The sequence below is a fragment of the Aspergillus glaucus genome (assembly GCF_001890805.1).
Source record: "Aspergillus glaucus CBS 516.65 unplaced genomic scaffold ASPGLscaffold_31, whole genome shotgun sequence".
NCBI classification, from domain to species: Eukaryota; Fungi; Ascomycota; class Eurotiomycetes; order Eurotiales; family Aspergillaceae; genus Aspergillus; species Aspergillus glaucus.
In genome coordinates, this window is record NW_019170483.1 from 84,378 (window position 1) to 108,391 (window position 24,014).

The 24,014-nt window shown below is 51.2% G+C and overlaps 11 protein-coding genes across 11 annotated transcripts in view; 8 read left to right on the top strand and 3 right to left on the bottom strand.

The window, feature by feature from the left end:
- The window catches only part of ASPGLDRAFT_137028 (putative cell polarity protein (Tea1)), a gene marked incomplete at both ends in the record, with an annotated part of 4,905 nt that extends 884 nt beyond the window's left edge, over nt 1-4,021 (top strand). Inside the window, 2 exons of the mRNA XM_022541493.1 lie at nt 35-317; nt 406-4,021. Of these exons, the coding sequence (XP_022396100.1) occupies nt 35-317; nt 406-4,021 (3,899 nt within the window). The remainder of the gene's footprint in view (nt 1-34; nt 318-405) is intronic.
- A 1,557-nt stretch (nt 4,022-5,578) lies between these two features.
- ASPGLDRAFT_29852 (casein kinase 1 family protein) lies at nt 5,579-6,767 on the top strand (the record flags this gene model as incomplete). Its single annotated transcript, XM_022543893.1, has 3 exons — nt 5,579-5,590; nt 5,641-5,713; nt 5,773-6,767. 3 exons carry the CDS (start codon nt 5,579-5,581, stop codon nt 6,765-6,767), a joined length of 1,080 nt encoding a protein of 359 aa, XP_022396101.1.
- A 1,197-nt stretch (nt 6,768-7,964) lies between these two features.
- rsmA (putative bZIP transcription factor (Fcr3)) lies at nt 7,965-9,643 on the top strand. The gene is made up of 4 exons (XM_022539479.1): nt 7,965-7,969; nt 8,023-8,416; nt 8,475-8,764; nt 8,864-9,643. Exons 2-4 carry the CDS (start codon nt 8,291-8,293, stop codon nt 9,396-9,398), a joined length of 951 nt encoding a protein of 316 aa, XP_022396102.1. The 5' UTR covers nt 7,965-7,969; nt 8,023-8,290; the 3' UTR covers nt 9,399-9,643.
- Nucleotides 9,644-9,702: 59 nt separating this feature from the next.
- On the bottom strand, nt 9,703-10,549 carry ASPGLDRAFT_137021 (phosducin family protein; the record flags this gene model as incomplete). Its single annotated transcript, XM_022541491.1, has 3 exons — nt 9,703-9,839; nt 9,912-10,273; nt 10,329-10,549. The coding sequence occupies 3 exons, from the start codon at nt 10,547-10,549 to the stop codon at nt 9,703-9,705; spliced, it is 720 nt and encodes a 239-aa protein (XP_022396103.1).
- A 495-nt stretch (nt 10,550-11,044) lies between these two features.
- On the top strand, nt 11,045-13,960 carry ASPGLDRAFT_137033 (coatomer subunit gamma; the record flags this gene model as incomplete). Its single annotated transcript, XM_022541494.1, has 4 exons — nt 11,045-11,120; nt 11,189-11,499; nt 11,549-13,676; nt 13,728-13,960. The coding sequence occupies 4 exons, from the start codon at nt 11,045-11,047 to the stop codon at nt 13,958-13,960; spliced, it is 2,748 nt and encodes a 915-aa protein (XP_022396104.1).
- Nucleotides 13,961-14,223: 263 nt separating this feature from the next.
- ASPGLDRAFT_52671 (putative HAD superfamily hydrolase) lies at nt 14,224-15,873 on the bottom strand. The gene is made up of 4 exons (XM_022547811.1): nt 15,675-15,873; nt 15,338-15,622; nt 14,460-15,287; nt 14,224-14,399 (listed from the first exon to the last, which is right to left on the bottom strand). The coding sequence occupies exons 1-3, from the start codon at nt 15,806-15,808 to the stop codon at nt 14,516-14,518; spliced, it is 1,191 nt and encodes a 396-aa protein (XP_022396105.1). The 5' UTR covers nt 15,809-15,873; the 3' UTR covers nt 14,224-14,399; nt 14,460-14,515.
- Nucleotides 15,874-15,986: 113 nt separating this feature from the next.
- On the top strand, nt 15,987-17,668 carry ASPGLDRAFT_52673 (F-box domain protein). Its single transcript, XM_022547812.1, has 2 exons — nt 15,987-16,467; nt 16,518-17,668. The coding sequence occupies exons 1-2, from the start codon at nt 16,079-16,081 to the stop codon at nt 17,326-17,328; spliced, it is 1,200 nt and encodes a 399-aa protein (XP_022396106.1). The 5' UTR covers nt 15,987-16,078; the 3' UTR covers nt 17,329-17,668.
- Nucleotides 17,411-18,340, bottom strand: ASPGLDRAFT_52675 (uncharacterized protein). The gene has a single exon (XM_022547813.1). The coding sequence runs from the start codon at nt 18,081-18,083 to the stop codon at nt 17,877-17,879; it is 207 nt and encodes a 68-aa protein (XP_022396107.1). The 5' UTR covers nt 18,084-18,340; the 3' UTR covers nt 17,411-17,876.
- Nucleotides 18,341-18,532: 192 nt separating this feature from the next.
- Nucleotides 18,533-19,782, top strand: ASPGLDRAFT_29858 (uncharacterized protein; the record flags this gene model as incomplete). The annotated part of the gene is made up of 2 exons (XM_022543895.1): nt 18,533-18,620; nt 18,941-19,782. 2 exons carry the CDS (start codon nt 18,533-18,535, stop codon nt 19,780-19,782), a joined length of 930 nt encoding a protein of 309 aa, XP_022396108.1.
- Nucleotides 19,783-20,563: 781 nt separating this feature from the next.
- Nucleotides 20,564-22,282, top strand: dps1 (putative aspartyl-tRNA synthetase Dps1; the record flags this gene model as incomplete). Its single annotated transcript, XM_022541487.1, has 2 exons — nt 20,564-21,556; nt 21,605-22,282. 2 exons carry the CDS (start codon nt 20,564-20,566, stop codon nt 22,280-22,282), a joined length of 1,671 nt encoding a protein of 556 aa, XP_022396109.1.
- A 358-nt stretch (nt 22,283-22,640) lies between these two features.
- On the top strand, nt 22,641-23,951 carry ASPGLDRAFT_137025 (serine hydrolase domain-containing protein; the record flags this gene model as incomplete). The annotated part of the gene is made up of 1 exon (XM_022541492.1): nt 22,641-23,951. The coding sequence occupies one exon, from the start codon at nt 22,641-22,643 to the stop codon at nt 23,949-23,951; it is 1,311 nt and encodes a 436-aa protein (XP_022396110.1).
- Between the last annotated feature and the right edge of the window lie 63 nt (nt 23,952-24,014).

The window sequence follows — 24,014 nt, forward strand, 5'->3', positions numbered from 1 at the left end:
CCTTGCGATTGAAGATATCTAACCAACTTTCTAGCTTCCCGACAATGGTCGCGCGCTATCCCTCCGGGCACACGGCCTTCTGGACGTTACGGTCATACATTGAACATACTGGGCTCCAGGTTATACGTCTTCGGTGGACAGGTCGAGGGCTTCTTTTTCAACGACTTGGCTGCATTTGACCTCAATCAGCTCCAGAATCCGAACAACAAATGGGAGTTCTTGATTCGAAATAGTCACGATGGAGGTCCTGCACCAGGAGAAATACCGCCCGCCAGAACGAATCACTCAATAGTCAGTTACAATGATCGACTATACCTGTACGGAATAAGACAACAACCCCCTCTTTCGGTTCACTAGATCAACCGCTTTGACTGAACATTGTTTTTACTGACTCACTGAGCGCAGGTTTGGCGGAACGAATGGCGTACAATGGTTCAACGACGTTTGGTGTTATGATCCCCGCGCGAATCAGTGGTCCCAATTGGACTGTGTCGGGTTCATCCCCACACCTCGAGAGGGACACGCAGCGGCGTTGGTGAGCGATGTGATGTACGTTTTTGGTGGACGTACCGATGAGGGTATGGATCTGGGCGATTTGGCGGCCTTTCGCATTTCCACACGACGATGGTACTCGTTCCAGAACATGGGACCGGCACCCTCTCCGCGGTCCGGTCATAGCATGACGGCGTTTGGAAAGCAAATCATTGTCATGGCCGGTGAGCCCAGCTCCGCTCCCAGAGACCCCGTCGAGCTCAGCATGGCGTACGTGCTGGATACGGGCAAGATCCGCTATCCTGTCGAAGCTCAGAATACCGGAACTGCCGGTCCCGGCATGAGGAAGATGAGTGCGGACAAAAATAGCCCTACTGGTCGAACCTCACGGGAAGCGCAGAATCATACCCCTGTGGAGCAACAGCAGCAGGTGCAGCAACAACCGCGAAGAGGCCCAGTACCGTCGCGCGAAATGGTGGCGAGCCCCAATGGCAGGCCGACAGAGCAGGGCCCAAGCCCAAGTCCAGGATCGCGACTCCCTAGAGCATCCATTGCACAGGCGCCGTCTGGACCACCTCCGCCTGGTCAGGCTCCCACACCAGGGCCTCGGGGATCCGCACCGCAACCGATCATGAACCCACGGAGCAAAACACCAACCAAGCCGGAGCGCGGATATGCAAGTCCACCCATGGAAGCCATGCGGAATATGGGCCCTGAGAGGGGCGGAGAGTCGCCCGCAGCCAGAGAAACCTCGAAGGAGTTCAAACCTGTTTCTCAAGAGTTTAAACCTGTTGCTCAGGAGCAACAAGTCGCTGCTCCCGCGCCAGGCGATCGCCGAACACCCACTCAGCAGCAATCTCGCATGTCTGCCAAAGCCATGGAAGCTGGCGAGGCGGCCCCTCTGATCAGTGCACCGGCCCGGCAACGCTCGTTGCGTCAGAGACAGCGCACCTCCCTCGACAGCACAGACGAGTCGATCCTAGGTCGTCAAGCTAGTATTGATGGCTCCATTGATTCCCGCAGTCTCCGCAACTCCAAAACTGGCGCTGGCACCGGCACCGGCACCGGCACTGGCACTGGCGATGAGCCTCGCTCGCCCAAACTGACTCCGCATCAGGAAGTCCTGATGAAGGAATTGGATGCTGCAAAGAGCCGCAATGCTTGGTACGCCTCTGAGTTGGCACTGGCCAAAAAGTCTGGATACAGCCCCAGCCCATCCGGGAACTCTGTAAACGATCGTACCCCTGACATGTTCTCCGATGAGGACCGTCCCTTGATCGAGGCTTTCCTTGCAATGAGAGCGGAGCTCGCCAAGATGCAGGCCACTGTGGATCGCCAGGCGGCCATCGCATCGAAACGCGTTGCAGAAGTTGAACATCAGAGGGATCTGGCAGTTAACGAAGCCGCTTATTCTCGTGCCAAACTCGCTGCGCATGGCGGCAGTCAACGGGGCACGCCACAGCCGGACGCCTCCGCTCGGGATCCCGATGACACCATTTCGGAGCGTGGAACGGATATCAGTCGACGATTGGCCATGGTCTTGGCTGCGCATGCGGAACTTAGCGCCAAGCTGGAAACCATGACAACAGAACTGGGCCAGGAGAAACAAACCAGAGAATTGGCTGAGGAAACAAGTGAAGCCACCCGGAAGCGTCTTGCCGAGTTGGAAGTGCAGACCAATTCGCTCGAGATGGAAAGTCTGCGGGCGGAACTTCATCAGGCTGAAGCAGCTGCGAGAGAAGAATCATTGCTGCGCTCCCAGGCTGAAACGGCCTTGAAACAAATGACGTTTGACAAGGAGGAACTGTCACGGAAATTTGAGGAGTCGTCGACTAGGTTGAGGGACTATGGTGGCAACCTGGGAACCCTCAAGGAGGCCGTGGCGGCTTCTACCGGCAAAACCACGCTCATTGAGAAGCAGTTGGATGAGGAACGAGAGATTCGCGAAGGCCTTGAGCGGAAGTTGCTGCAGTTGCGGTCTGAATACGACGAGCGAACGGCGGACTTGGACAATGCAACCCGTCGTTTGCGCGACGCTGAGGAGTTGGCTCAGAGTCATGCCAAGGAAGCAGAAACCCACAAGATTGCTTTCTTGTCTGGCCTGGAGCGAGCATCGTCCTTTGACTTGGAGAACACCACTCGCTCTGTCGCGGACCAGCGCGTGGAGGCATTGGAGTCTCACGTGGCCCGGGCCAACGAGTTGGCCAAGGCTAACCAGGCTGCCGCTGATCAAGCTACCGACAAGCTGCGTCGTGCAGAGGAGCGGATTGCCGGCCTCGAAGCGTATCAGGAACAGGCGAGCCGCGAAGGATTGCAGCTTCGACGCCAGCTCCAGACAGTCATGAAGGAGAGCCAGGCGGCGGCTACGGAGAACCGGGAGCTCAAGGGTCAGCTGGAGAACAACCAGCGCGACGCAGGTGCTCTGGCCATCCAGCATTCTGCTCTGAAGGATCTCCTTGGGGAGCGTGGAAGCAGCGCGTCCGACACCCGACGCTCGCCTCGTCTGGACTCCCCGGGATCGCGATACGGAACACCGGAGCAGGGTCGACTTCGGGAATTGGAGCAGCAGCTGTCTGCTAGTCTCAAGTCCCATGATGAAATGAAGGTGTTCTTTGAAACGCGCGAGCAGGAGAGCGACCGGGCCTACCGTGAGAAGTTGGAGCAACTCGAGAATGACTACCAGTCGGCCGTCCATTACGTCAAGGGAACCGAGAAGATGCTGAAGCGCATGAAGGATGAGCTTGCCCGGTACAAGACACAGAGTGTTAAGATGCAGTCGGAGTTGGATGCTAGTCGACAGGAGACGGAGCGCTCGAGACTGAACCAGTCCATGTCCGACCTGGACCAGGACACGAACGCTTCCATTGCCAACTTGGAGCGCCAGGTTGCTCAGCTGAAGACGGACCTGGCCTCTGCGGAGGAGGTCAAGGTCAAGTCTCGATCCGAATACAGTAGCATGCAACAAAAGCTCTCTGCGTTTGCGGACCGGAGCCGTGCCGAACTAGAGCAGCTCAAGCAAGAGAACAACTTGTTGGAGACCCGTGCCTCCGACGCCGAGCAAAAGGTGACCATGTTGCTGGACCAAGTAGAGAACTCTGTCGGCCACTACCGTCGGCAGTCCCAGCACGGCGGGCAGGGCCCCAACGGCATACTACGCACCCACAGCAACGCATCGAGCAACACGATTGGCCGGACCCGCGCGGATAGCAACGTCTCGCAGGACGACGACCCTTCGTTCCCGGACAACCGTGGGTCAATGGCGCTGGACTCTCTGGCCAATGAGCTGGAGGCTCTCCGCACCCACTGGGAGAGTACTAATAACTACCGGTTGAGCACGCAGTCTGACATCGACCGCACCCCGACCAAGGAAACGCATGATGGCGGTGGGCTGAGTGACAGCCTGGCGGAATGGCGGCGACGATTGGATGATGATACGTCGCCGCGAGCTGAGTCGCCTGTTGCTGGTACGGCTGACCGGGGCAAGTTTAGCAAGCCCGGTGATGGCATGGACACTACGAACATGATTTAATTACGCATCCGGGGATGGAACGATTCGAGAAAAAACAAGAAAACATTGGAAAAAAAAAAAAAGGCATGTCTGTTGAGGTTCCCATTCTCATTCTCGTTCTTATCTGTCGTTTTTGTACAACTTTTGCTACTCTTGCCAGTTTGTGGACGAGGAGCGTTCTCTCATTTCTTTTTCTTATGAATGTGTTCTCTGCTGGTTCTTATACCCATTTTGATCTCTGTTCGATTTGTTTGACCAAAGTGTTTGGCTCCGACTGTACGACTACTACCATTTTTCTATATATTTTATCTGTTCGATGAATCGACTGTTAATTTTAATTGTTCTTCATGAGTGTCTTTTTTCTCCATCGGATGCCCAACGGTTGATCGAGTACGAATGCAGTGAGTTGGCAGTGGCCTGTGCCTCGAGGGCTTGCATATACAGATCCTGCCTGAGGTATACAAAGTCAGCCCTTAACGGCAGTCCCGAATACGGCGGTGGCAGGATTCGCATCGGCGAGGTGAGATAGCGATCAACCGGCTGCAGTGGAACTCGTGTGATTCTGTAACGCCAGAAGAGCGGTGGTGTATTGATACAAGACAGTGATAGCTATACCTGTAGCTATATTATTGTTAAATATCTACGGAGTTGTCAGTGAGTATGTACTTGTAGGGAGGTCAGGCATATCCATACTGATGCCCGAATGTATCGTATTCAGTATAGTACGGGTATGGTAAGGCAGTCGATGATTCACCAGTATAAATAGACATACGCCCTATGAGACATGCCCCAAAACACCGTACTGGTAATACGAATACATACCAGGATAGAATAGGATCTCACCGACTTCTTTCTTACTTTGGTGGTTTTTGGGGCGGTAATTTTGCCCTGTTGGTCTGCCCCCTTCTTTTTGGTCTTTTTTTTTTTTCCCCTCAATTTTATTTCTCTCCTTCTTCTGTAATTATTCTTCTGTGGTTTTGAGACTAGTGATATTGAAGGCTTCCTTGATTATTTGTTGACTTGTTTCTGCCCTGTTGTTGGGGTTTATTCAATTTCTTTTTTTTTTTTGCCATCACCCGGTCGGACCACTTTAACTACGGTCGGCGGTTTCGAGCAGACATCACTGCTATCTCACCATCTCTTCCTTTCCGTCTTTCTCTTCTTCAATATTCACCAATATTCCCCCCCCCGCCCCCTAACTCTAGGTGAGTATCTATACTATTTCTATTGTTCTAATCACTGTTCTATGCTATTACTTGTACTTGCCTGGCTTTGATTTCCGCAATTCACTGCTGCCAAGTAATACGCGCTGGCGGCGGCTGGGCTTTTCACCGTGCCTCCCCTCTTCTTTCTTTATTCGTCTTCTGACCTCTCCCTATCACATTTACTCTCTCTACCTGTCTATTTCTCCTCGTTCTCTCCTTTTTGTTTTTTTTCCTTTGTTTATCAACTTCTTCTCTCTCTCTTTCTCTCGACTCTTGCTTGATCAGAATCCCACCCCGGAGTCAAGTTGCTGACGATCTGCAGCCCCTGTCTTGCCAGCACAGCCGGTAGCTGTGCCATCCTGTTCACGCCAACATGACCACCATGGTATGCTTATCTCATACCAATCAGTTGCTGGATAACTGCTGACTTGTCAGGATTTACGTGTCGGAAACAAGTACCGTATCGGCCGCAAGATCGGAAGCGGTTCGTTCGGTGATATCTACCTCGGTGCGTCCTCAACTTTATACAATGGCAATTGGCAAGGATGGGAATTCTAATGTGATTAGGTACCAACATAATCTCGGGCGAGGAAATTGCCATCAAGCTCGAGAGCGTCAAGGCCAAACACCCCCAACTGGAATATGAAGCCCGTGTCTACAAGTCGCTCGCCGGTGGTGTCGGTATCCCCTTCGTGCGTTGGTTCGGTACCGAATGTGACTACAATGCCATGGTCATCGACCTGCTCGGTCCCAGTTTGGAGGATCTCTTCAACTTTTGCAACCGCAAGTTCACCTTGAAGACCGTTCTTCTGTTGGCCGACCAGCTCATCTCCCGGATCGAGTACATCCACGCCAAATCTTTTATCCACCGTGATATCAAGCCGGACAACTTCTTGATGGGTATCGGCAAGCGTGGTAACCAGGTCAACGTCATCGATTTTGGTCTCGCGAAGAAATACCGTGACCCCAAGACGCACTTCCACATCCCCTACCGTGAGAACAAAAACCTCACCGGAACCGCGCGTTACGCCAGCATCAACACCCACTTGGGTGTCGAGCAGTCCCGCCGTGATGATATGGAATCCCTTGGCTATGTCATGCTCTACTTCTGCCGTGGTTCCCTTCCCTGGCAGGGTCTGAAGGCCGCTACTAAGAAGCAGAAGTACGACCGTATCATGGAGAAGAAGATGACCACCCCCACCGAGGTCCTTTGCCGTGGTTTCCCCAACGAGTTCGCCATCTACCTGAACTACACCCGTTCCCTGCGTTTCGACGACAAGCCCGACTACTCCTACCTGCGGAAGATTTTCCGGGACCTGTTCGTCCGCGAGTCCTTCCAGTACGACTACGTTTTCGACTGGACCGTCTACAAGTACCAGAAGAACGCCGCCATGATTGTTGACGCCAACAAGAAGGATGAGGAGCAGCGCCGCCAGGGCGTCAGTGGTACCCCCATGGGTCCGGCTGTTAAGCAGCCTGGTGGCATCACCAGCCAGCGCCGCAAGGTTGCCGAACACACCCCCGAGACTAGCCGTGCTGTGGGTGGAAGTGACCGGATGTGAGTATCTGAATGGGGATTACTTCGACAAATCCCCTCCCCCCTGAAATTGTCTAATCAAGATCCAAAGATAAATGGTTGTTCAGAATCTGACTAATCTCATAGTCTTCGGCGTTAGGCTGCGTTCTTCTTCCAAGGTTGCTGGTGGTTATGGACTTAGTAGTCGCGCGAGGCGGGACGGTGCTGGCGAGTGGTACTGATCCGTTGCAGCATAGCAGTTTTTTTCTCTTTCTGTGACGACTTCGGTATCTTCTCTGCATGTGGACACCATGCAGACCGAGACGGCCGGAAACCCAACGTGATTACTTCTGTCCGGTACCTTTGCGGCCTTGCGACGGACCTTCGACATACTTATTTTCCTTTTCCTTACTACTGGATCCTCCGGATTCTTTTCTTTCTTTTTTCTTTCTCCTATTTCCTTTTGCACCCTCTGTTAGCCCACCATCCCGTTATTTTCGCTTATCTTTTTCGATCCGAGACCATTTCGACCGTGGTTTTTCTTTGCTCTGGCTTGTCTTCGTTCGCTTTCTGAATTTAATCGACCCAGGAATGATCGACACGCGACGAGCAAGCAGAGAAGCCGACTATTGCTATTTCGAGACTGGTTGAACCGAAAGAGAAGAAAGAGAAAAAAAATTGCGTGGCTATCTATGTCCTTTACCCTTCCGGTTTGTGCGGCTATTCTGATTTTTCAACATTCGGAGTTCTTTTCGATGTTCTTGCGGACGACCGGAAGGGTGGACAGAAGGAGATGCAAAGCCAAAAATGACGGTTGTCTCCTGTTGAACTAAATTGCAAACCCGACGGATGACAACTTGTCGATGGAGGAGATCCTTGGATGCTTGAAGCTGATCTTTGCGGGTTTCCCCCATTTTCTCTTTTGTGCTTCTTTCTTGCTCCCCATGCGTTTGCTGCTGTTTTATGTGTTTTATGTTTTGGAGTCGACGCGAACAGGGGACGAGGGGATGATTCGAGAGATTCATGAGTGTGGTTGTTGAGAACGACATGAACTTCGGATGCTTCTGGTCACGCTTTTATTGTCTACATGATTACGGACGCCAACGAGGGAGAAGGCGAGTAAGGTGGATAAGCAGTTGAAGCGTGGTCCGCGATCTGGGGGGAAGACGTCTCATCACATCAGGTTTACTGGCGACGGACATGGATAGGGTCGCGCCCGGGGTGGTTAAGCGTCGACTCGCATTGTTTAGATTGTTGCGTTTTTTTTGAAACTGGTTTCTATGCATGCCTTCTATCCCCTTTCATCTTATCTGATCTTCGTGAGTGGAGTCATTCATAATACGGTCACATTTGAAGGGCCGATCGGATGCTCTCTTGTAGTCTGCATACATACAGAATCAATTCGTCTATCGCGCTATCACTCCTGAATGCTTAATCCGTAATTCCAGACCCGAAAAGGCGGCGAACCGTCCTCACCGCCCGGAGATTTGATCCTACGCATTCTTCGTTATCGGACCCTTGAACTTGAATTTCTACTATGTCTTGCTGTCAGCTATAGAGACAAGTGAAATGGACTACTCGTATCTTCCCGACACACCCTCGCAGCCATTCTCGCTGTACGACCTCCACGGCTTACCCACGCCCGACCCGAATCAAGCCCCTCATGGAGCCGATGACCTTATTGCCGCCGCTTTGGTATGCCATTCGATCCCAGCATTGCAATAAATTGAGAAACCTAACAAGAATTGACCAGAACTACCGCAATAATGAACACGATAATAACAACAATAATAATGCACCCTTTGACTTGGGATTTGGGCTAGATCCCAATACACCTTTTCCCCAGCATCAGCAACAACACCATCATCATCAGAACCCGCCACCGCCACATTCACCACCAGAATCGCTGAAGCAGTCGTCGGAAGGTAATCTGCAGAGTCAGAGCAGTACTGGTGTTGCGGAGAGTTTGGGTAGGAGTAGTAGTGAGGAGAAGGATGGGGGAGTTGTGGATCCGAATAAGAGGAAGGCGCAGAATCGGGCTGCGTATGTTTTCCCTTGTCCTCATCCATTGGGGGAAAATGAAAAGAATACGATTGGGTTAGGTTGGTGATTAATGTTTGGCTGACATGGTGTGGGTGACAGTCAACGAGCCTTCCGCGAGCGAAAAGAGCGACATGTCCGCGATCTAGAGCAAAAGGTCAATGACCTAGAGGGAACATCGAGCACCCTGCACATCGACAACGAACGCCTAAAGCAAGAACTAGCACGCTTCGCGACAGAAAACGAAATCCTCCGCGCAACATCCCAAAACACCCAATCCAACTCCCCTCACAACACCCACCCCAATCCCCCCACCGAACCAACAACAGGCCCCATGGTCTACAAACCCCTCGACTTTAAACCCTCCTCTACCTCCACCTCTACACCCGGCGAACAAGGTACTACCGGTACACCCCGCCACCGTAGAACAACCTGCCCCCTAACCGGCGAGAAACTGCTCGATGCGGGTGCGACCTGGGACTTTATCCAGGAGCATGAGCTGTTTAAGCGGGGGCTGGTGGATATCGCGGATGTGCATGCGCAATTGAAGAAGATTGCGCAGTGTAATGGGCAGGGGCCGGCGTTTCCGGAGGGGGAGGTTAGGAAGGCTGTTGAGAGGTGTGCGGAGGGAGTATAATTTGACGTTTGTTGGGGTGTTGATGATGTGACCTTTTGTTTCTGTTTGATATTTGGGCGCTATGGGTGGAGTTTTTGGACAGTCTATTTCGGGTTATGTTTATTGGCAATTGAGCAGACTACTGGTATATATGGTGTTGGATGGTTGTTGATACTGTTAAATGAGATGGACATGGACTTGCTTCAACATTGAATATTTGTTATAATACATTTCTCGATCAATTGATATCCGGTTCATAAACATAGATTTCGACATAAATGGTATACAATGTTATTGCTGTATATGCTGGTATCACTTTAACAAACTAATCCCAATCGTCGTCGTAGTCTTCCACGTTATATTCTTCAGCCTTGCTGTCCTCCTCGTCCGAGTCGGATCGCTTCTTCAACCGGACGTCGCTTTCTTTCAGCGCTCCTAGGTCAAGAAGCATTTGCTCGATATCTATGACCAACCATTAGCAACCACCCTCATTCTCAGAAGCAAAGAAAGCTCAGAAGCAAAAAAGAAACTCACCACCAAGCTTCGTCCTAACACCCCCCACCTCCTTCAACGTAACCAACTGCCTCCTAATCTCCCCGTCCTTATAAACCAACACCGTCGGCGTATTCCTCTCCGGATACCCCTCAATACACATATCCGCACGAATCTCACAGAACTTGACATCGCCAAACTTGGCTGCCGCCTGGCGCCAGATCTCGGAGAGGATGCGGGACTCGGGGTTTGCGCCGCCGGAGGGGGACGAGAGGTGCACGAGGACGAAGTACTGGTTTGAGGCTTCGGTGACTTCTCGGCCGTAGTCGACTTTTTGGAGGGGGTAGACTTGGTTGTGGATGGCGGTGGTTTGGAGGGTTGTTAGTTCTGCGAGGCGTTTTTGCCTTTGTTCCATTAGTATTTGCATATTGAATCTATGTTAATTGGGCGAAGAAGTACCGGTATTGTTCTAAGAACTTCTCGTCCTCTTCATCTTCGAGTTCATCGAGCTCGTCGAGATCTTTATCTTCTAATCTGTTCTCGTGGGCTTTGTGTTCGGCTTCGACCAGCGCCTCTTGGATTAGGGGTTCTGGATCTTTGGGCTTTTCAGGGATAATGCCATGTTGGCGGAGGATGTCGTTCCACTCAGTGTCTTCGTTGGGATTGACTTCGACTTGCATATTGAAAATAATTGGCAATGACTGAAAGAACGAGTGAAGTGGTTTAGTTTAGTTGTTATACTTGATGACGATGCCCGCGTGTTTGGATTGTTTGCAGCGCGCCTCACGTGGCCGGAGCCCACAGAAACGCTCCGGAAGGCCACCTGGAGATTGTTAGACACTCAGCCAACTCTACTGTACTCAAGAGCCTCAATTTGCTTTTCGTCTGGGACGAATTCTTCGGACTTTTTTATTGTCCTTTTCTTCTTTGGCTTTTGTTGTTTCTCCCGGATATGAGGCGGTAGTCGAGTGCCTAACCCGCCATATACGTACTACTAGCTACTCCTGCCAACTCGACTTAACACTTATCCACCTCCACTCCCCGTTCCTGATCCAACCATACCTCTCCTCTCCCAACGGCGAATACAACTACGCTCGATATACCCGATTGGACGATTAAAAAGAAATAAACGCGTTTAAGTTCGGCTACTGAATACAGTAGCACCCGACATAATAATGAGTTACGTTAAGAAAGATGAGGATGCGGATCAGGTCATGATCAAGCTTGATCGGACCTCCGTCTTCCAAGATGGTACACGGCCTTTCTCCCTTAGCCTTCCGGGGTATATTGCAACTAATTGCCGTTGCTAACTGGACCAGCACGATTGTTCAATTCCTCCCCCATCTCGCCCCGGACATGTCGCACCCTCCTGACCAAGATCGCGGTTCTCCTGTTCACCGGGGAGCAGTTCCCGACGAACGAGGCCACCACGCTGTTTTTCGGTATCTCGAAGCTGTTCCAGAATAAGGACCCCTCGTTGCGACAGATGGTGTATTTGATTCTTAAGGAGTTGGCGAATACTGCGGAGGATACGATCATGTCGACGAGTATTATCATGAAGGATACGGCTGTTGGTAGTGATGTTTTGTACAGGGCGAATGCGATTCGGGCGCTTTGTCGGATTATTGATGTACGTTCTTCGCTGTTCTCTTTGATGGTCTGGGTACTGACTCCGGCAGGCCACCACAGTTCAAGGTATCGAGCGTCTCATCAAAACCGCCATCGTCGACAAGACCCCCTCCGTTTCCTCCGCTGCTTTGGTGTCCTCCTACCACCTTCTTCCGATCTCCCGTGATGTGGTGCGCAGATGGCAGAGTGAGACTCAGGAGGCTGCCTCGTCCGGCAAACAGTCGACCGGTTTCCTTGGTTTCGGCGGTTCCCAGGCCCACGCCATCTCGCAGTCGAATTTCATGACCCAATACCACGCCATTGGTCTACTGTACCAGATGCGCTCGCACGACCGCATGTCGTTGGTGAAGATGGTGCAGCAGTACGGTGCTGCGGGGGTGGTCAAGAGTCCGGCTGCGCTGGTGCTGTTGGTGCGATTGGCTGCCAAGCTGGCAGAGGAGGACCAGGGATTGAGGAAACCGATGATGCAGATGCTCGATGGCTGGCTGCGGCACAAGCATGAGATGGTCAACTTTGAGGCCGCCAAGGCTATCTGCGACATGCGCGATGTCTCCGATGCCGAAGCCTCGCAGGCTGTCCATGTTCTGCAGCTGTTCCTCTCGTCTCCCCGGGCTATCACCAAGTTCGCCGCTATCAGAATCCTGCACAACTTTGCGTCGTTCAAGCCTAATGTCGTCAACGTTTGCAACCCCGATATCGAGTCGTTGATCTCTAACAGCAACCGTTCCATCGCTACCTTTGCCATTACCACTCTGCTCAAGACCGGAAACGAGGCTAGTGTCGACCGTCTTATGAAGCAGATTTCCGGCTTCATGGCTGACACTACGGATGAGTTCAAGATCACCATTGTCGAGGCCATCCGGACCTTGTGTCTCAAGTTCCCCAGCAAGCAGGCCGGTATGCTTTCGTTCTTGAGTGGTATCCTCCGGGACGAGGGTGGATACGAGTTCAAGCGCAGTGTTGTGGAGAGCATGTTCGACCTGATCAAGTTCGTTCCGGAAAGCAAGGAGGATGCTCTCGCACACCTCTGCGAGTTCATCGAGGACTGTGAGTTCACCAAGCTGTCTGTCCGGATCTTGCATCTGCTTGGTGTGGAGGGCCCCAAGACCTCGCACCCCACCAAGTACATCCGTTACATCTACAACCGGGTTGTACTTGAGAACGCTATTGTCCGGGCTGCTGCCGTCACTGCATTGGCCAAGTTCGGTGTTGGCCAGAAGGACCCCGAGGTCAAGTCCAGTGTTTCAGTTCTCCTTACACGGTGCTTGGATGATACGGATGACGAAGTGCGTGACCGTGCTGCTCTTAATCTCCGGTTAATGGGCGAGGAAGACGAGAAGGCTGGAGACTTCATCAAGAACGACTCGATGTACTCGCTCTCCACGTTTGAGCACCAGCTCGTCATGTATGTGACATCGTCGGATAAGGACACTTTCGCCGCCGCATTCGATGTTTCTTCCATCCCTGTTGTTACTCAGGAGCAGGCTCTTGCCGAGGAGCGGACCAAGAAGCTCACGACGGCAACCCCCACGCTCAAGGCTCCTTCTACTGGTCCTCCCAAGAGCAAGGCCAGTGGTGTGGCCGAGGCTTCTACGGCTGCTGCAACCCAAAAGTACGCGGAGCAGCTTATGCAGATCCCCGAGCTCAAGGCATACGGCACTCTGCTTAAGTCGTCTGGCCCTGTCGAGCTTACCGAGAGCGAGACGGAGTACGTGGTTACTGCCGTCAAGCACATCTTCAAGGAGCACGTTGTTCTGCAATACGACGTCAAGAACACCCTTCCGGATACCGTGCTGGAGGATGTGAACGTGGTTGTTGCGCCGGCGGAAGAGGACCTGTTGGAGGAGGAATTCATTGTTCCCGCTCCCAAGCTTGCCACCAACGAGCCTGGTATCGTCTACGTGACTTTCAAGAAGCTTGCTGGCGAGAACAGCGTGCCTGTTACTTCGTTCACCAACAGCTTGAAGTTCACTAGCAAGGAGGTTGATCCTACCACCGGTGAGCCCGAGGCAAGCGGCTATGACGATGAGTACCAGGTCGAGGATCTGGAGCTTACGGGTAGCGACTATATCATTCCTACATTTGCTGGTAGCTTCGATCACGTGTGGGAACAGACTGGGGCGAACGGCGAGGAATTGAGCGAGACTCTTCAGCTCAGTAACATGAAGGGCATTACGGGTATGTTTCTCTTTACTTTCGTCAATGAGAATCAAAAGCTAACTATACCAGATGCTACGGAACAACTCATCGCCACACTCTCCCTGCAACCCCTCGAGGGAACCGACGTCTCCCTCAGCAACAGCACGCATACCCTCAAACTCTTCGGCAAGACAGTATCGGGAGGCCGAGTCGCATCGCTAATCAAGATGGCCTACTCGACTAAGACTGGCGTCACGACCAAGATTACTGTCCGAGCGGAAGAAGAGGGCGTTGCTGCTGCTGTTGTTGCGTCGTTGAGTTAGTTTCTCTTTTTACATTCATACCTATTTGTTTTTTTCTTTTTCTTTTCTTTTCTTTTCTTTTCTTTTTTTTTTTTTTTTTTTTTTTTAAACTTTTTACGCTTTCTTTTCGTCTTGTCTTGTAGCCGGACGCAGGGTTTTAGTGAGCGAGTTTTCATATTTTCATTTTTCTTTTCTATATTGTCTTAATTTTACAAAGATGGGTTCTTCCTATGCACGGCATACTTGTTGATTGTTGAATCGGACTTGTTTTATTATCATTGTTTACCCAAGTTGTATGTTGCCATTGTTTCTAGAGTATGGTATTAGAGATGGATATTGTAGGCGTCGACGCCCGTTATATATCTAAGTTGATGCATCTTTGTTTGCAGAAAAGTAAATGGAATGAAGACAATATTTTTCATGGTCGATCATTGTAGAGTAGTTTATTCAAGTTCGAATGCTAAAATGTATGTTATGCTATGCAAATGGTATAAGATATGCTGTATCCAACACGACATACTTCATAAGGTGAAAGGATCTATGAGGTGACTGGGTGCACCCAAAGTCCCAAGCAGATTACCACTTCGAAGACTTAAGCCCCCATTCAACAGCTTTCTGCACATCATCGGCGATCGTCTTCGGCTTCCACGCAGGTTCACCTCCACGGTAAACACCAGTGCGAACGAGGATAGAATGCCATTCGCTCTTATGGATACTCCGGAAGGTATTTGCTCCGCAAATATCAGATGCTGGGTTGTCACCGATCATATAGACGTTACGTAAAGGCTGGGTGATAGCCCCGCCAAAGGACCGCGATCGGTTGCGCATGAGTTGGTGCTCTGCGAACTCGTATGTTGCCTGGTATGGCTTTCCTGCGATGTTCTTCTTCAGTTCAACGCCTTTACTGGGTCCGCCTGTTGTTGCGGCCCAGACGCCTTCTAAGGCTTCGCGGAATCCACCCTGTCCGAGACGGGGAAGGGGGTAGGCTGCTGCCCACCACAGATCTGGGTTGGAGAAGTATAAGGGTGGCTGGTCGTCTTGCTGGTAGCCTTTGTTGGGGAGATCGGCCTGGCCATTCTTCTGCGAGATTGTTCCTAGGACTCCTTCCGATGATAGGAGAACATCCATGATCACTTGTGCGTCCAGGCCCCAGTCGCGAGGGTCATTGTAGACGAAAACGGCATCGATTTTAAGTCCTCTTGAGGGATCCTGTGCATCGATCTGGTTGGGATTCTCGATTGGTCTGGCGAATTGCTCGTAGTAGCTGCGGAATACTTTGGATACTGGCCAGATGCCGGGGTTGGCCATGAAGATATCGCCGGGTGTGATCACGTTCTTGAATCCGTACCTGACTGTGTCAACATATATCCTCCTTGGCAGCAGATGATGTATACATACCTCTCTGCTACCTGACGGCAACGATCGCTATCCCCTCCGACAACCAACACACGCTTATTCTCCAACGCACCCGCGAGTTCCGCAAAGGGGGAATGGCTTTGAATAATAACCGACGGATCTAACGGAACTTCAAGCTTCTCACTAAGCTCCGCAACTCGTTCCGTCTCGTGTTTTCCGCCGCCATTCGTGAGAAGGATAAACGGGATGTTCTGTTCTTTGAGGTATCGCAACGAGTCTGCTGCGCCGGGGATGGGCTTTGAGGATCGTAGGAGGACGCCATCGATACTAGACGGTCATTATTAGCACTGCTAGTACTAGTAAGAGGAATACCGCATACTCAAAAGCGAAGGCAAAGTCAGGAACGCGAGGCGAGGAACTGAGGGTCCTGTAGCCCAAGCCAGTTGGTACGAAGGAGCGATTGGGAATGCGCTGCAGCAGTCCCAGCGAGCGATGGAGAAATTGAGGTCTCATTATGATCTATAGAATGATAAGGATAGTAAGAAAGAAATGAACGAACGATATGAAGAACGAAGAGCAGAAGAAGTGGTGGAAGAGAGAAGAGAACCAGTTGGCGGAGGATGATATCATTGCCCGGTCTGGGCAAATCGGCGATAGCCTCAAATTCACCACCAACACTTTTCCACTCCACTACACTCCCACCACAACAATTTCTTCTCTACGCCGCAATCGACACTGACATATAATGGGCTATTTACGACTCCATGCCTACGCCTTCCCGCCATGCATCCGACCTCGCCCCGCCAAATCCATCTTCCTACTGAAGTCATCCTCCTGATCGTCTCCCTCGCCGCTACCAACGCAGACAACAATGCGCAACGCCAAAGAACCATGCATGCCTGCTGTTTGGTTTCCCGCCAGTGGTACTCAGCAGCTGTCGTGTTCCTCTACGAGAAACCCCGGCTGGACAGGGGTAAGGCGTTTTACAAATTCACCGACACGATCAGCCCGCCTGTCGCGTCGCGGAAGAGCAAGATGAATCTGGGGAGTATGGTTCGGAGGCTGGATTTGAGCTATCTTGTGCATCATAGCTCGAATAGCATGACATCGAGGTTGCTTGGGAAAGTGAAAGAGAATCTGGAGGTGTTTATCGCGCCCAGTGTTACTTTTGCGTGAGTCTGTATGCCCAATTGCAGTGCGGAACATCACTAACAGCATGCAGAGTCAACTGCCTCCCAGCCCTCTCCAAATGCCGCAACCTCCGACACCTTGATCTCTCCCTCGTCGGCGAACCTCTTCCCTTTCCAAATCTCAAAAAGGCCCTCAGCAGCCTCACCAAACTCCTCACTCTCCGACTCCCCCGCTCTATCTCCCTCGATGAATTCCAAGCTCAAGGATCCCAATTGGTATCCTGGCCATCACGCCTCTACCGTCTCCAATTTAGCGGCTCCTTCTCGCCCACCGCAATCCCGTCTTTTACCTGGCCTCCTTCTCTCACGTCGTTGACACTGAAAAACTGCTCCAATCTCTCCGTGAACAATCTCGGCTCCCTAATAAGCAGTCCCCACCTCGCGACCTGCCTGTCGCGTCTCACAATCTCCGGCTCAAACCGCAACCTCTCACCTGAGTCCATAAACGCAATCCCCGCTTTCCTCCCTGGACTGAACTTCCTCAGCATCCCCGGCGACCTAGTCGAAGAATCCTTCTTCGACATGCTCAACTACATGACCCCGCCATTGGCACTCGAAGTACTCGAGTTCGGGAATCCATTTTTCGAAGCGACGCTGGGGTTCTCGACAGCATCGCTTGTTGAAAACTTTGCGACGGGCTTGAGGAATCTGAGGGCTGTGGGGTTTGCGGATGCGTTTCTCACTGAGCAGAGGATCCAGGAGGATGAGGAGATTGATAATGTTTTGCAGAGGAGGTTTAGGGAGAAGTCGAAGCCTGCTTTGCAAACTGCGAATGGAGACGAGGTGGTTGACGATTATGATAATGACGATGATGACCCTGACGTGGGTGTATATTATCTATGATTTATTCGCATATTGGCACATGTACATAGTCCATTTCATGATTGACGATTGCATGGTACATAGGAGTACAGGATATATACTTTCAATAGCATGAAGGTCTTGGATTAATGTATCATTTATCTACTGTCATAACCGGAAGCAACATGATATCTGTGAGATCAAACCTGCATACGGCACGAACCACAACGTAAAATACCATGTTAATACTCTTCATTTTCCAACTTCGCATTTAGCCTTTTTCTGCAGAATCCGCAACAACGCATACCATCCAATTTTTGCGCAATCCGGTGCAGAGACCTTGCGTAGTCTTTCTCCTCTATTTCCCTAACCATATTGCTCCTCACCAATTGGTCAATAACCTCAGACCCAATATTCCCCAAAGCCTCTGTAAGCTGTAGAATTGCCCCCTTTTCCACAAGGGCAATAACATGATTTGATATAACATCGGCAATCACATGTTGAAAACCCAAGTCATGCGGAGGCACTGAGCTTGCCACCTCTTGTACTATCTCAACAAATGCCGGAGAATCCCAGTTGGCATTTGTCCACTAAGCAAATTTCTCTCTAGCAAGGGACTTCAGGTTGACAATCCCAAATTTGTCTGCAGCGATATAGACCTGGACATGGTTGCTCCCAATGGCTCTTATGGAATCGACATCTGCTGGCTCGCTTGTAGCAGTCTCGTCTTCTGATTGTTCTGGCTCCGATATACCACCCAACGGCACTATATGCCCATCTTCTTGATAATCGTTCATTTATAGATACGAAACGACACCCTCAATCGTCTCCGGATCGTCATCGGACAAGTCGACAGTCTGCTCCGATGATTCCTTGAAGAGCCCAGTCAGGGCATTCTCGAAGAACAATGACTATTTGCATATGATGAAACGGTGGACTTTGAACGTTTGCCCTTAGCAGGTGATTTTCATGTCCGAGAATCGCTCGCCCAGGAGGAAGTCTTTTGTCTTGTCAACTGAGGCTGGGGACATGGTGGGTGGCTTATGAGGAATAGGAGTATAGGGGTTGACGAGAAGATATGGTCGTTATCGCGTCACACCGCCTGCTCCAATCCGATTTGCTGAGTCAGCAATACCATGTGATTGCGGAGAATTGTTACTCACGCTACCCTCTTGCGACGACAGCGTCCTGCTTTAGCCAGCATATTCATTAAGGAAGCTTACGGTTGAATAAACGCAGGCTCGATATGGCACAAACCTGGGCTGGTCTACCGACTCCACCGGATTCACCACGAAGACGACGGCAACAGCTGAGGGAGTCGGAAGAAGTTACAGGTACGATGTCAATAGAACAATACCTTTATCGCACGGATTCGTAGAGGTCGACCTCTTTACAAGAACCGGCCCCTCTGCCCCTTCGAGCGGAACCTGCAAACAGTTTGACCTCGGGAAGAGTCCTCCAGCTAGAACCGCAAATACTGATGATTCTTGAATCTCACAATTTTCCGCCATTGAGGATGGTCGGGAAACCGGTTGTTCAAGTGGTCGATAAACCTGGATATTCCGACAACTGCAAAGCAACGGTTCTGCGCATAATGTACAGGAACATAGTCATTCCTCGGGTTATGGGCCCTGCAAAGGATGAACCCATACAGCTCTTGCGACACAATCAGCGAAAGTAGAGACAAAAGCCAAAGCTTATCGCCGTGGTTCTTCTTTGTCTGTGGACGACCACACCAGGTGCGAAGTAATTCGCTTTGCGCCCAAAGATATAGAAGAGACCGTGATTGACGGGTTGGGGCGGCTCGAGGAACTCAATGCAGAGTTACTCAAACTTCGACAGGAGAAATACTACCGCAAGATGGCTGTCTGCGAGCTCCCGCGCCATCTTGCTTCTAGCATCGACCGGTATGAAGTTTTGGTTACTCCGCATCAGAAGAAAATTGACCTGGCGATGTCCATGCCGACAACCATCGGAAAGGTTCTTATCTCAAGCGGAAACATGATTTGGAATAACCGGGTGATTGATTGGGCTTTCGTGAAAATCGACGAAGGAATATCATTCGAACCGAATGTCATGCCCCGTGTTTCGAAATCCATCGAAGCATCCAATTATGGTTTCAAATTCCAATACGAATCAGGAGACCCGCTCACGGGGTTCGGTGTGCTTACGGCGGGCGAATGGTATTGTAAGGTAGGCAAGGCAACCGGATTAACGGCAGGCATCTGCAACGGCACAAAGGTTTCGTGCCATTGGAATAACCGAGATAGGCAGCGCTTCGACTTCCAGGGGAACGCAGGTATTGTAAGTCCAGAAGTGACGGAGGAGTATGTTGTTATTGACCAGCCGAGTGATCATGTTCCGAGAGATTTTGCCCACCCAGGCGACTCTGGATCGGTCCTCATTGATAGGTTTGGTCGCGTCTGCGGCCTCTTATACGGCGCAACGTACACATACGCGGGGGTAACTCTGCCGGTATATGCCGTCTTGCTATGACGATGTCCGACGTTTTCGAAACGATCAAACTTAAGTCTCACCACCAGGACGCAGTTCTCGAGCTTCCGTGATGACATTCAATTTCTCCCTCCTTTTCTTCACTACCTTTTCTTCACTACCTTTTCTTCACTACCTTTTATTCATTTCCTTTTCTTCATTTCCTTTTCTTCATCTTTACTTTACACACATATACGTTCATTGATATTTCCACAGGCCTTCTGTTGTTCTTCTGACTTGCTTGTTAGCTGGTCACTTCGCATGCTGTCTTCCGGGGGTCTCGTCATAGGGTAGATCTGCAAAATGCGAGACCTACTACTTCTTGATTAAACCACTCATACCGCCTATACTGGTTGACCGTTTGACACCAAGCACTAAAGAAGCCACACAGAACGAGTAGCATGCCTATTAGCATCATTCATTCTACATATCGTAACCAGAAACTAATCAGACATTGCTTTTGCTGTACTTAAGATTCAGTGATCATCAATGCCATGCTTATAGCCAGTATACACTAGAAAGATCAATGCTCTGATTGAAGTAGTATAAGATTAGCTGTTTGTCATTCTAGTAGTCTTTGAGATGGTTATGATAATCGGATGTAAACATAACTTTCGAAGATGATGATACAAATCACTGCCTGAGGCCTGAGTCACGTGCTACACCCTTAGGGCTTAGGGTATGCGGCGGGGTGACTCTTCAAGATCCTCACTGAGTCAAGCAACAGCGCGCATCACCCCCATCGTCCAACCCAACTTATCGAACCCTTCCGATTATAGCAGCCATGGCGGATTCCGAATTACCCACTCGCCCCAAGCCCGAGGAGACCCCTGCCGGCGAATCCCCCGCAGAGGGAGAGAGCAAGGGCCCCAGCAAGAGCGCCGCAAAGAAGGCCGCCAAGGAGAAGGCAAAGGCAGAGAAGGCAGCTCAGCGCGCCGCTCAAGAGCAAGCCCAGAAGGCCGCTACCCAGACAGAAGACACCGCTACGCACCTGTACGGTCCGATCCCCGAAACCGAAGACGTGATCCCGTCGACGCGATTCTCTGAGCTCTCCGAGGAGCACCACGACAAGGAGGTTACGGTCGTCGCTCGTGTGGACAATGCGCGTGTGCAGAGTGCCAAGTTGGCGTTCTTGATGCTTAGGCAGCAGGGACAGAAGGTGCAGGCAGTCATTGCTGCCAAGGAGCCGATCTCGAGACAGATGGTCAAGTACACGGGCGGACTGAACGTCAACTCAATTGTGGAGGTGACGGGTATTGTCAAGAAGCCCGACACTCCGATCTCGTCTGCTACGATCCAGAACCTCGAGCTGCACATCCAGAAGGTTTACATGATCTCTGAGGCTGCTCAGATGCTTCCTATGCAGGTCAAGGATGCGGAGCGGCCGCCTCCTGACACGACCGAGGAGGGTCCCCAGGTTGATGCTGAGGGTACTCCTATTGTCACTCTCAAGACCCGTCTCGACAACCGTACTCTGGACCTTCAGACCGAGACCAGCCAGGCCATCACCTGGATCTCGAGCGGTGTTTCAGAACTGTTTGCGGAGTACATGGTAAAGAGTGGATCGCGGTGGATCTTCACTCCCAAGTTGGTCGGTGCTGCTACGGAGGGTGGTAGCAACGTTTTCGAGGTCAAGTACTTCAAGAGAAACGCCTACATGGCTCAGAGTCCCCAGCTGTACAAGCAGATGTGTATTGCTGGTGACATGGAGAACGTTTTCGAGATTGCTCCTGTTTTCCGTGCTGAGGACAGCAACACCCACCGTCACTTGACTGAGGTATTTGTCTATGAACCTATGTGAAAGGCATGATCTAACTGGTTTTAGTTCGCCGGTCTCGATTTCGAAAAGACTTTCCGAAGCCACTACCACGAAGTCCTCGAGTTCGCTGAGGACCTCCTCGTTTTCATCCTCTCCCAGCTCAAGGAGCGCTACAGCAAACAGATCGAAACCATCCAGAAGTCGTACCCCAAGGCCGGTGACTTCAAGCTCCCCAAGGATGGCAAGGCCCTGCGCCTGACCTACATGGACGGTGTGAACCTGCTCAAGGAAGCCGGCGTCGACGTCTCGGAACAAGAACGCTTCGAGAACGACTTCTCCACCGCGATGGAGAAGCAGCTGGGCCAGATCATCCGCGACAAATACGACACCGACTTCTACGTCCTCGACAAATTCCCCATGGCCGTGCGCCCCTTCTACACCAAGGCCGACCCCAAGGACCCCCGCTTCTCCAACTCGTACGATTTCTTCATGCGTGGTGAGGAAATTATGTCCGGTGCCCAGCGTATCAACGACATCAAGGAGCTGGAGGCTTCGATGCTTGCCAAGGGTGTTAACCCGGACCAGGAGGGATTCGAGGACTACCTCAATGCTTTCCGTCAAGGATGCCCGCCCCACGCTGGTGGTGGCTTGGGTCTGAACCGGATTGTCATGTTCTTCTTGGGATTGCCTAACATTCGGTTGGCTTCGCTGTTCCCTCGTGACCCTCAGCGTTTGCGTCCTTAGCTTGTATATTTATGTCTGCAGGAGAAAATAATGATCATGAGTTGCAATCTTCATTTTCTCATTTCCAAAGTCTAGATCCTTCTATCAGCAGTTCTGCCTACTAGCACCATCTCCAGTTAACTACGTACTAGTCCGATTAATAATGTTGCACTATGGACATATCGGGCCATCAGCGCAGCAACTCCGCATTAGTAAGCAGCAATACACCGCATAACTAGCTAACTATTCAGAGTTATGGAGTGCATAGCAGGATCCTCTTTTGGGGAGCTTACAGAATGGAAAGATATAAAAGGAGAGGTGAAGTAAATGCAAATTCACACCTGTTGTGTTGTCATTGATTACAAAGCCTTTATTTGGAATGTTATTAAGATTCATCTTCTTTGGAGCGCTTGCTCTTGCAAATGCCCTCCATGGGAGAGACAACCCTTCCACAGGCCATAATGGCCCAGGCAACGACACCACCGCACGACTAAACCAAGCCTTTGGAACAGCAGTGACCGAGAAGCGCGTATCCGGCATCGCAGCCGCCGCGCTCAACAGAGACGGCAGCATCATCTACAAGCAATCATGGGGAACAACGAACATCGAAGACCCGTCCTCGCCACCCATAACACCTTCGACAAAAATGTGGCTAGCCTCGATGACCAAAGCCGTGACGGCTAGCGCAGCGCTTCAGCTAGTTGAGCAGGGCAAGTTGAGCCTTGATGATCCCGTGTGGAAGTATCTCCCAGAACTTGAAGGCTTTCAGATTCTGGAGGGCTTTACGGATGCTGGAGAGCCGATTTATCGAGCCCCGAGGACTAAACCGACTATTCGTCACCTCATGACACACACCTTTGGGTTGAGGTATACCTTTTTCGACGCCAACACCGAGCGCTGGATGCAATGGCGTCGAAACGTGACTTTCGTTTCTACCAGGAAGACACGAGCCGATTCCCAAGCCCCATTCGCATTCGACGCAGGCGACGGCTACGCTTACGGCTACAACATCGACTGGCTCGGCTGGGTCATCGAAACAATCTCCAACCAGTCCCTAGCCAGCTACTGCGAAGAACACATCCTCAAACCCCTAGGAATGCAGAACACGGGCATCTACCCTCCCGACATCGCTGATCACCAGCGTCTCGCGAACGGGAGTATCACTGCAACGCCGTACTCAGCTTCTCCCACCAAACCGGGGGACTTTGTCGATGCAGGCGGGGACTACCTCACCTCCACGCTTGACGACTACTCCACGTTTCTGTTAGCTTTGGTTAATGGGGGCACGGATCCGCATACCGGAGTGTCGATTCTCAGACCTGAGACGGTCAAGGAATACATCTTCACTGACCAGCTTCCCCTTGCTATACCGGAATATCATTCCCCTGACTTCGAGACAAAAGGTGATCCTATTGGTACATTTAACTCTGTTGATCCGTCTGTTAGTAACAACGGGACGTTGCTTTCTGATATACAGAAGGGGTGGTCTAGTGCGTTTATGGTTAATAATGAGGATGTGCCCGGGGGGAGGAGGAAGGGGAGTGGTGCGTGGGCTGGTATCAATAATTTGTATTATTGGGTTGATCCAACGGCTGGGAAGGTGGGAGTTGTGTTTACGAGTCTTGCTCCGTTTCTCGATGCAGAGGTTTTGGGGTTGTTTGATGCTTTGGAAAGGGAGGTGTATGCATAGTGAGCATACTTCAATTAAGCATATGTAACTCATACAACTCGTGCTATCACATGGTGCTACTAC

Bases quoted from the DNA above. Each gene is read 5' to 3' on its own strand.
- ASPGLDRAFT_52673 (XM_022547812.1), top strand. From the start codon at position 16,079: ATGCATCCGACCTCGCCCCGCCAAATCCATCTTCCTACTGAAGTCATC. The intron at 16,468-16,517 runs GTGAGTCTGTAT...AACAGCATGCAG, and splicing joins GCGCCCAGTGTTACTTTTGC to AGTCAACTGCCTCCCAGCCC.
- ASPGLDRAFT_52675 (XM_022547813.1), bottom strand. From the start codon at position 18,083: ATGAACGATTATCAAGAAGATGGGCATATAGTGCCGTTGGGTGGTATA.
- rsmA (XM_022539479.1), top strand. From the start codon at position 8,291: ATGGACTACTCGTATCTTCCCGACACACCCTCGCAGCCATTCTCGCTG. The intron at 8,417-8,474 runs GTATGCCATTCG...AGAATTGACCAG, and splicing joins ACCTTATTGCCGCCGCTTTG to AACTACCGCAATAATGAACA. The intron at 8,765-8,863 runs GTATGTTTTCCC...TGTGGGTGACAG, and splicing joins AAGGCGCAGAATCGGGCTGC to TCAACGAGCCTTCCGCGAGC.
- ASPGLDRAFT_52671 (XM_022547811.1), bottom strand. From the start codon at position 15,808: ATGAGACCTCAATTTCTCCATCGCTCGCTGGGACTGCTGCAGCGCATT. The intron at 15,623-15,674 runs GTATGCGGTATT...ATGACCGTCTAG, and splicing joins GACTTTGCCTTCGCTTTTGA to TATCGATGGCGTCCTCCTAC. The intron at 15,288-15,337 runs GTATGTATACAT...TGACACAGTCAG, and splicing joins TGCCGTCAGGTAGCAGAGAG to GTACGGATTCAAGAACGTGA.